Source organism: Pteropus vampyrus, unplaced genomic scaffold, assembly GCF_000151845.1.
Source record: "Pteropus vampyrus isolate Shadow unplaced genomic scaffold, Pvam_2.0 Scaffold1, whole genome shotgun sequence".
NCBI classification, from domain to species: domain Eukaryota; kingdom Metazoa; phylum Chordata; class Mammalia; order Chiroptera; family Pteropodidae; genus Pteropus; species Pteropus vampyrus.
Genome location: NW_011888782.1, coordinates 25,284,265 through 25,295,050, shown reverse-complemented (window position 1 = coordinate 25,295,050; position 10,786 = coordinate 25,284,265). Strand labels below are relative to the sequence as shown.

Below are 10,786 nucleotides of genomic sequence, written 5' to 3'. Positions count from 1 at the left end.
CTAGTTTTTTAAGATGAAGTGTTAGGTTGTTGATTTGCACTTGTTCTTGTTTTTGGAGATAGGCCTGTAATGATGTGAACTTTCCTCTTAAGACCGCTTTTGTGGTGTCCCAAAAGTTTTGATATTTTGTACTATCATTATCATTTGTTTCTATGTATCTCTTGATCTCTCTTTTTATTTTTTCTCTGACCCAGTTATTGTTCAGTAGTATGTTGTTTAATCTCCATGCATTTGTGGTTCTTCCTGATTTCTTTTTACAGGTGATCTCTAGTTTCAAAGCATTATGATCAGAGAATATGGTTGGTATGATTTGAATGCTCTTATATTTGTTGAGGCTATCTCTGTGTCCCAGTATGTGGTCAATTTTTGAGAATGTTCCATGTGCACTAGAGAAAAATGTATAAGCAGCTGTTTTGGGATGGAAGGCTCTGTAAATGTCAATTATGTCCAGTTGGTCTAAGGTGTCATTTAAGGATGTTATTTCCTTATTGATTTTCTGTTTGGATGATCTGTCCATATACAACAGTGGGGTATTTAGATCCCCTACTACGATAGTGTTTCAGTCTGTTTCTCCCGTTGGTTTTGTTAGTAATTCCTTTACATATTTTGGGGCTCCCTGATTGGGAGCATAGCTATTAATAAGTGATGTCTTCTTGGTGCATGATTCCCTTTATCATTATAAAATGACACTCAGTATCTTTATCTTTTTTATTTTGAAGTTTATTTCATCTGATATTAGTACCACTTCTGCTTTTCTCTGAATGCCATTTGCTTGAAATATCATTTTCTATCCTTTTACTTTGAGTCTATATTTGTCTTTGGAGCTAGGATGTGTCTCCTGGAGGCATGATATGGTTGGGTTTTGTTTTTTGGTCCATTCTGCAACTCTGTGCCTTTTTATTGGCGAGTTCAGTCCATTCACATTTAGAGTGATTGTTGAAATATGAGGTCTTCTTATAGCTATTTTATCTTTTGCTTTCTGGTAGCTCAGTGTTTCCATTGCTTCCTTTTCCTTCTGTTTCTGTTTTCTTTATTTTGGTTGGCTTTTGTGGGTTTTGCCTCTGGTTCTTCTTCTTCTATGTTATATGCTTCAGTTCTGAATCATTGGTGTGTGGTTACCATTATGAATATATAAAGGATAGTTTTATATATATATAAAAAGCTCGTGCATTTTCTTCTGCACGTGCCTTATTTCTATTCCCCTTTGTGAATTTAGATCTTTGTATCCTCTCATTTTCAGTCATTGTCTCATTTCATCCCTATGTATGTTGAACATTCATTACTATCTTGCTATAGCAATTCTCTTCTTATTATTTAAGCTTATAATGCCCTGTTCTTAGTAAAGGTTGCACTCCTTTGCTTCTATTTGCCTGATAGTCACCTTACTCCTAATCATGTATTTCTTTTTTGTCATTTTGTTTTAGGTGAGCTGAGCCCTTTCAGTATTTCCTGTAGTGCAGGCCTCATAGTGGAGAATTCTCTCAACTTTAAATGTCTGGAAAGGTCTTAATTTCTCCTTCATGTCTAAAGGAGAGCTTAGCTGGATACATTAATCTAGGCTGGTAGTTCCTTTCACTTAATAGTTTAAATATTTGATTCCATTCCTTTCTGGCTTGCAAGGTCTGCACTGAGAAGTCCGGGGATAATCTAATGGGTTTTCTTTTATAAGTTACTGTTTTCTTCTCCCTGGCTGCCCTGAGAATTCTGTCTTTGTCATTGATTTTTGATCATTTTAATACAATGTGTCTTGGTGAAGGCCTTTTTGGGTTGAGGTAATTGGGTGTTCTGTTGACTTCTTGAATTCCAAGCTCCAGCTTATTCCTTAGATTTGGGAAATTCTCATCCACTATTTGTCTGAAAATGCTTTCCAGCCTCTGCTGCTTTTCCTTGCCATCACTAATGCCCATTATTCTTATGTTTCCTCTCCTGATGATATCAGCTAGTTCTTGTATTTCTCTTTCATTATTTTTCATTTTTTGGTTTCTCTCTTCTTCCTTCTGATTTATTTCTAGATTTCTGTCTTCGATATCAATGATCCTTTCCTCTATTTGATCAATTCTATTTCCCAAGCTTGCTATTTCATTTTCCAGCTTTTGCAGTGTTTTTTTGTTGTTGCTGTTTTCGTTTTTTGTTTGTTTGTTTGTTTTAATCTCCAGAAGATCTATTCTGTTCTTTTTGAGGGTTTCAATCTTCTTGTTCTGCTCATCTAGATGTTTTTTCAATTCCTGAAATTGTTGATATGACTCGTTTCAGAAATCACTGATTTTTTTCAGAAGTACCATCCTGAATTCTCTGTCATTTAAGTTGCATATTTCTATTTCTATAAGCTTATTTTATGGAGATTTTCCTCTTTCTTTCTGAGCTGCCTTGTCACCTTGGTTGTTCATGGTATTTAATGGACTATTTCTCCACCTGGAAATTAATGGAAATATATTCTGCTCTTTTTCCAGAAAGAAGATTTATTATATAAGGGTCTCTCTTTAGCCTGCTGCAAAGAAGGTGCTTTTGTTTTGGTTTCCAGTAGGTGGCGTCTAAACCCCTTGGATCTCTGCTTTATATAAAGCCTTACAAATACCTTTTTATTTTCTCATAGATATTTAATCAGGCTTGCTACCCTCAGTTTCAGTCCTTGTCAGTATTAGCAACAATTTCAGTAGCATTTGCTCAGATTCCCCTAGGTCTCTGCGGTGTTTGGTCTTGGAGGGTATGGGGTGAGGGGCCCTCTGGGTTGGGAGTTGGGGGCTGAGGCTCAGCCTCGGTTTTGCAACCGCAGCTGGTAAAAATCAACTGTTGTTTCTCTGCTGTTCTGCTTCTCTGCTTTCTGCCCTGATGACTAGGCCCTACTGCTGGCTGCGTGGAACTCACAGCAGTCCCAGGCAGGGCGGTTCAGGGAAGTTCCCGCACATTTACCCTTCCCCCTCCTCCTTCAGGGAGCTCCGGGGGCTGCAAGAGGCTGCTTCTTTATTTCTCCCAGTCTACCGCCCAATACCCGGGGTTCTGACATGTGGTAGCTCTTATGCGCAGATCCCACACTCAGACATGCTGGTGTGAAGTTTGGGTGTTTTTTGTTGAGTTTTAGATGTTCAGCTTATTGTTGTTTCAAGGGGAGTGATCTGGGGACCTCTCTCATGCTGCCATATTTCAGAATATAAAGTCATGAGTAGAAGTCTGCTGCCGGTGTGAGTCCAAGGGTAGAAAAAACTTCACAAAATTGTTTCTTAATACCATCATTATTAGGTTATTTTTTTATGTCAGATTACTGCGGCAAGACTAACTCAATTCAAATGATGCAGGACTAAAAGAAAATAAATTAGAGCATTTTTGCTTATGTAGCTTACAAATAAAATATTTATGTCAAAATATTGAGACAGAATATACATAAATTAATACAGGCATTTTATATGTAGATTTTGATGGCAACTTTTAAAATGATTTTGTTGTTGTTGTGGTTATTTAACCAGCATAAAATCAGCAAATATTCCATTGGCAATGTTTGGTACTATGGGCAGTACAGAATGAAAGAGGGAGGAAAATCTGAATAGAGTGATTTCTAGAAACAAGTAGATCCTTCAGTTTAGTGGAAGGATGGAAATGAATTATTTAGAACCATATATTCTCAAAGATTTTGGTACAATAAAAGTGTATGGTTTAAAACATTTTTTTGTACATATTTTCAGTTATTATTGAAAATACTTTAGTGAAATAAGTCAGAAAAGTTGAGAATCTTATGATTTCACTCATCTATGGGATATAAACCTGAAAGCAAATGAACAAGACAAACAACTCATAGGCAACAGTTTAGTGGTTACCAGAGGGAAAGGCAGGAGAGGTATATAAGAATGAAGGGGGTCAAATATATGGAGACAGAAGGAAATTTAACTTTGGGTGAACACACAATGCAATATACATATGACATATTATTGAATTGTACACTTGAAACCTATATAATTTATTAACCAATATCATGTCAATAAATGTAATAAAAAATAAAAATAAATAAAAATATATCTCTAGGAAGAAAAAGAAAATGCTTTATATCAAGACTCATTTTTCTATACATATACTAGAGATATGGGTATTAAATCAAGAAACTGTAAAATTATGAAGCTGTTTCATAACTTTCTAACAGTTATACTATTTTATAGCCATCTCAATCCCACTTTATTATCTAATTGTATCTTGTAAATAACAGTGTCCAAAAAATTTGTTTTAAGTTAATTTTATAAGCTAAATAGAACTGGCAGGTCCTAGGTAAAATTGAGAACAAGATCACATTTATCTTTGGTGAATTATTTTTCTCTTACATATTAGTTTTCTCCGTGTTTTTATCAAAACCCTTTTCCACACAAACTTCATTATATAGAAATTTCACATTACCTTCTACCATTCTGGGTTTGCCACTATCACATTTTATTTTATATAGAAATTCGCCTCCTTTACCTCTTAAGAATTTGGGGCCCCAATGCCAGATGGTTAATATGATAAACTAACAGCCTAATAGTCTAATGGTAGGGATTAAGAGTTTGGGAACCAACTAAGACTATATGTGAAAATGTTTATTTGAGTCAGTAAACACCTCCGCCTCCCTCCAACTTCACTGCTTTTCCCTCTCCCTACCTCAACACCTTAAGATTGTTGGGTGATGTTTTGGGCCAGGAAAGACTTTTGTTCTCTGTGTAATTACAAATTAGATACTCCCCACAAAGCCTTTTCTTCATCAGCTCAGTCCTGTGACATTATGTCATCTTAAAGGATTTCTCAGTCTTACTAACTTTTTTTCCCTATGTAGTGAACCGTTTATAATATTTTCTGGTGGATTGTCCTATGACAAAGCTTGCAGAAGACCAAGTTTAACCATCATGCATGGAAAAGCAATTACAGTACTTGAAATGGATCATCCTATTGTTGAATTTCTAACTTTATGTGAAACACCCTATCCAAATGGTAAGTAACTAAAATGAAGCTATTAATGTTGAAAAATCATTTTTGAAATAAGTTCTTAACAAAATTAAGCTTGAATATTTTTAGTTTTGGCAGCTGACATCTACTGTGGTACAACACTGTGAGCTACAGGTGATGCAGCAGGTTCTGTACCTGTACCTACTTGACAAACTGGAAGTAAAACAGATGTAGTGCATCAGTGCTGGAGTTTCAGGTTCAAATATCAGGTAAGTGCTTTAAACTTTGATAAGGATGGTGGAAGCTGAGCCGGGAGGGTCTGATAGGAGTCTGGGGTGAAATTACTTGAGGAAACTGAAGTCTCCTAATAGCCTCTCCTAGACCAGCTCCACCCATCCCATTCCAAAGCCAATCAAAGTTAAAGCACTTACCTGATATCAGTGATCTGTAACTCTGGTGGTGCTGCATCTATTTCACATCTGGCTTTGCTTCAGAAGCAACTGCAGCACCTCTGATTACTCTAGGATTGCTGATGTGTGGTTAGTGATTTGTTTCAATTTTGAGAATAGTAAGTCAGAAGGTACTTTGGGAGGAGGGATGGTTATATATTCTTATCCCCAATATAAATAAACATTTTATAAACATAAAAGCTATTCTAAACTTATATACAAATTGTAAAATGTAATCTAATGATAATGAAATATTTTAATGAAATCTAAACATTTAAAAGGGTAAAACATGAAGAATAAAAAGGGAACTATGAGTTTATGATTAAAACAACATAGTATATATACATTACCACATTTTCAAGAGGAAATTTATAGATATAGAGGAAAGAGCACTGGACTTGGAGACAGAATATCTGGGTTTATGATTTAGCTCTGTCATTTACTAATTATGTGACCTTGGGTAAATCACTTTACATTGATGAGTTTGATTTATCATTTGTAGAAAGCTTGATTTTACATGACCATTAGAAGGCCAAAGTGAGCATACTTTGTAAACTATGAAGATACATACATACATATATGTATTTATTAATTTTTAAAAATTCTTTAGTTTCATATTTAAAATATGGGAGAAGTTGATAAGAGATAACAATCAGTGTAGCATTTTATTTCCAGAGTTGCTCTGGACAAATTACTTGTGTTGTTAATTAATCAACACATATTTATTAGATGCTTCTATGACTTCAGTACTGTAATAACTTGTTGAGAATATAGATGAATTATGAAACTGATTTCTGATGTCAAGTCATATAAAATCTGATTAGATGAGGGAGATAATTATGACTTAAGTTTAAAAAATACAACATTTTAGGTGCTGAGTTATATGGGTCAGAGTTTTTTAAATATCAATTTAAGGCTAGTCAGATAGTTGAGGACCAAAATATCACTCAAAGCTTCATGGAAGAAGAAAGATTTAGATAGGGTTTGAAGAATGACTTGGGCCTTGAAAAGAATATTTTGAATAAAGGTTTTAGAAATCGTGAGGTTTGTTAGAGTGAGATCCATTTACAGAAAAATTGAAAACCTTTTGAAGGTATTTAGAAATAGGGAGCTACATAAGAATTTTGAGGAAATGCTAAGATGAAGGAAAGTGTTTTTAGTAAGATTTGCCTCCAAAAAGTGTGGGTTTAAAGAGAGAGACACTGAAATCTAAAAAATACCAGATTCCAGCTGGAAAGCTTTTGTGATAATGTTTATTAAAATGGTTAAGATCTGAAACAGAGTACTGCTTGTAGGAATGAAAAGAGGAAAACCCACTGAATTTGGTCAACTGTTGGATTAAGAGTGACATGATAGGTGAGTCCAAGATAACATTTTTAAGAATAGTGCTTTCGTATACAGTTTTTAGAAAGAGAGAAAGATAAGTCTAATTATGGAATTGTTTAGAGAACAGAAAATGTGAGAGAAATGGTCTTTAATATTTATTTATAAACATTAGAATATAGAAATTCTTTGGAGTTATGAGAATGAATGATAAAGAAACAAAGAAAGAACGGAGGACTGCAAGCTGAACGCCTCCTATTAAAGAGCCTGGAGAAAGATGTGTGTACCAGTACTAGAAACTGAAAATGTATGGTTGCAAAGGTCAAACGCTGTGCATATGTAAATTTCTGTACATCAGTAGAAATGGTAGGACAATTTCTAATAACATTAAATAAATTATAAATGTATTAGAAACAATTCTAATTGCTTCCAAACTACATATGTATCTTTGTTTTTCAGAGATGTGGTAATGAGGATGGAACTTTTTGTCAAGGGCTAGGAGAAATAGTTTAACTTTATTCAGTAAAATATAAATGTATTTCATTAAACATTTTGAATTAAAATAAAACATGAAAATGCCAGAAAAGTACCCAACAATACACAACAGTATATAATGAAAATTTTCTCTCTGCCCTTCCAGAGGCAACCATTATTAATAAAAAATAGTTGTCTCCCCCCAAAAATCTATGCTTCTCAACTAATAAGTTTACTAAAGAGGGGAGAGAAAAAGAGGAAATTAGTAGTATAGAACCCCAGTATTCTTCCAACTAAAAAACAAAACAAACATACAAATAAGAACAATCGAAAAGTACTGAAACAGTGTTGAAAAACAGCTCTAAGAGATGGGGAAGAAGGAGGTAAAAGCCTCAGTTTGAGAACAGTTTAGGTAGCAAACAATATGACTGCATACTGCACATAGATAGGAACCCTGAGAAGCTCTGTTGCTTCTCAGGACTGGAAGGACTATGAAAGCCATTTATTCTAGTTTCCTACCTAAATCCTGAATACTCTGAGCACAATTCCTGCCAAGCGATTGTTGAATTTAGGATTAAATACCATTTAAACTGACCAGTAGAAACTGCTGGTTAATGAAAGCAGGATGGAAGTTAAGTCAGAAATCCTGGGCTAAAATTTCAGCTTCTATAACTTACTAGCTTTGTAAATTTGAGCCAAACTTGTAAACTTTTTGGACTTCAGTATTTTCAATGAAATAGTAAATACTGATACTTGTTTTGGCTATGGAGAATCAGGTATCAAGTATGTAAAATGCGTTTGAAAATACTTTTTCTTTAAGTTGAGAATAATACTTTAACTGTAGCTTTAACTGCAAGTCATTTCTTATGTCATTACTCATGTTATTTTTTTCATAGCTCACATTAATTTCTGACTAGATCTTATTTGTTTACTTGTTCATTGTTTGTATACATCCCTAGAATGCAAACCCATGAGAACAAGAACCTTGTTAATTTTATTCTTCATATATCATTTCTTACAAAATTTCTAGAACATATTGAAGAAGGGAAGGGAGGGTGAAGGGAGAAAAGTAGAGCTGAATTGTAAGTACTTGAAAATCCTAGACTATCCTCAGATTCTCTGCTTTTTTGAAGTATATACCATTGGGCACATAGTAGACAATCTTTAAGAACATCTTAAACCACATTGAATTGAAAGTAAATTTTTTATTATGAATGTTGCTTTCATAGGGAGGTGAATATGTATCACAGATCAGAGAAGCAGAACTACAATTTCCTTAGTAAATCTTTTAGATATGAAATAAATTATAAAATATAAGGTTATGAAAGAATAAGATAAATGTTTGTGAGATGAATATGATATAGTCTTCTACTCTAACCACCTCATTTTTTTGAGATTTATTTAACTAATGCTATGCAATTTCTCATTTTTTTTTCTTGTTCCTTGTAATGGTCATAAACATTAAGTTTAAGAAACATAACATATATATATTTTTAAAGTGCTTTTGTTCTTACTTTGGCTCATATTTTGGTCTTCTCAAATTATTTAAATAACATTTGTACAGCGAATAAAGGAAATGTAAGTTTGGTAATTTATAAAATGCGAAATATGAAAACTTTTCCATTTTTCTTTTAACTTGCAGAATTTCAAGAACCCTATGCAGTCGTAGTACTTCTGGAAAAAGATCTCATTGTAGTTGATCTGACACAAAGCAAGTAAGTTATCCATGTTCAGAAAAAATGAACTATTTAAAAACTATTTTTAAACTCTATTCATTAATAAAGTTAAAACACTGGAGGACATTATAAATAATTGCATTAGTATTCTTAGATGGTAAATACTCTTTGTGTGGACTATTGTTTTGCTAGAATTACAGAAATGTAATTTGGTTCAACAATGAAAACTAAACCAGAAAAGTTTAAGGGACACAGAAAATCAAAGTGATTTTAAAGGCGGCACCTAAAGTTAGGAGACTCAGGACACACAAAATGGATCATATTTCTGCTGTTTTCCTTAACAGAAGTAATTCTAATGAAAACTTATACAGTGTACTCTGTGACTATCTGCTAGTTTATTGACTATAGGGAAATGGCACATAATAAAAATGTCATTGGATTACTGCAGCAGTCAGTACAAAAGAGCAGGATCTTGGGGCAGAGAAGATGGAGGCCTTCTTTCACACTGTTTTCTTTTTCATTATGTTATGGGCATTGGAAACAAATATAAAATATTGCTGCAAGAATGGTGTTTTCCCCTTCTTTCATGGAACAGCAAATCATACACTTGAAATTGATGTGTTGAATACTGTCTTCCTCTTAAACATTTCATTATATAATTAAACTGATTTTCCTTCATTTTATGTTCTAGACCTGATGATCTTCTGTTAGCCCCTTATATTTGCAGAACTTTTGTATATTCTCTCTTCTCTGCGTGGAATAATCTTACCTTTCTTTTTCTTCTTATTAACATCTTATCGATAAGAATTTCAACTCAGATATCATTTCATCATTAAAAAAAAACCATTATCTATATAATTTCATCAAATATCCTATTAAGGGCACTCATCACTCTGATGTTCCTCTTTTCATAGCTTTTGACAAAGGTAAAATTTTTCGTTTGTTATTGTTTTAAAGATTGTCTCTGTACTAGGCCATAGGCCTCATGAAGAAGGAGGGGGCTTTGTTTCCACATGGAGTAGGTTCTCAATAAGTTTTTGTTGAATGAATTACAGTCTGAGTTCTTCTTTCCATGTAGTTCATAAATGTAAAGGCCAAAGTTCTTTTTTATGATAATCTGTAGCATATAATATTTTAATATTTTGAAAGGGAAATAAGATTTGAGCCATAATATAATCATAACTGAATTTTGCCTAGCTGCTACATTTATCAACATTAAACGATTAAATTTTGTGTACATATATGGATTTATGCCTCTTCCTCTACATTCTAATATAGGTTTTATTAAAAACCTATACTTTTCTGATCTCATCGGTACTCAACTCTTCTTTCTGTGACATATTTGTTGGTTCCTCATATCTTGTTTATCTAACATTCTCCACGGCCCACTATACATTACCTTTTATACTCACTTTCCTCAGTATACACATTTATTCTTTTGTTCGAAACCTTTTTAGTGTGGTAAAATACACATAACAAAATTACCACTTTTATACATTTATTCTTATGCTTTTCATTACTTTATTTATGTGAATTGACATTTTGTTTCAAGTTTTTATCTGACATTTTACGTTCTTCAACACCATGTTTTAAAATCTTGCGACATTCCCATTTCATTGTCTATTACAAGTATTTTAACATGTCGAAAACTGAATATGTTCTTTTTCCCTCCAAATAATTACCTTTCAGCCATGTTTAATGTTAACATTAAATTGTAGCTTTGGACTTCTTTTCTGATTCATTCATTCCTCCCTTCCTTTTTTTCCCATTTAATCCTCTACTCTAAAGCAAACATTAGGGCTTACAAATTTTTCTTCTTCTTTTTGGTTTCTTGGATTTGTATCTTCATTTATATTTCCACAGCAACCAATTTACACCTTTACATTTAAATTCCTATAATAATTTTCTTCTTCTTCTTCTTCTTCTTCTTCTTCTTCTTCTTCTTCTTCTTCTTCTTCTTCTTCT

General features: G+C 33.4%; 1 protein-coding gene across 1 annotated transcript in view; it reads left to right on the top strand.

Moving 5' to 3' along the window:
* STXBP5L (syntaxin binding protein 5 like) overlaps nucleotides 1-10,786 on the top strand; it is a 279,142-nt gene that overhangs the window by 111,282 nt on the left and 157,074 nt on the right. Inside the window, exons 9-10 of the mRNA XM_011355337.1 lie at nucleotides 4,790-4,944; nucleotides 8,788-8,860. Coding sequence (XP_011353639.1) covers nucleotides 4,790-4,944; nucleotides 8,788-8,860 — 228 coding nt within the window. The remainder of the gene's footprint in view (nucleotides 1-4,789; nucleotides 4,945-8,787; nucleotides 8,861-10,786) is intronic.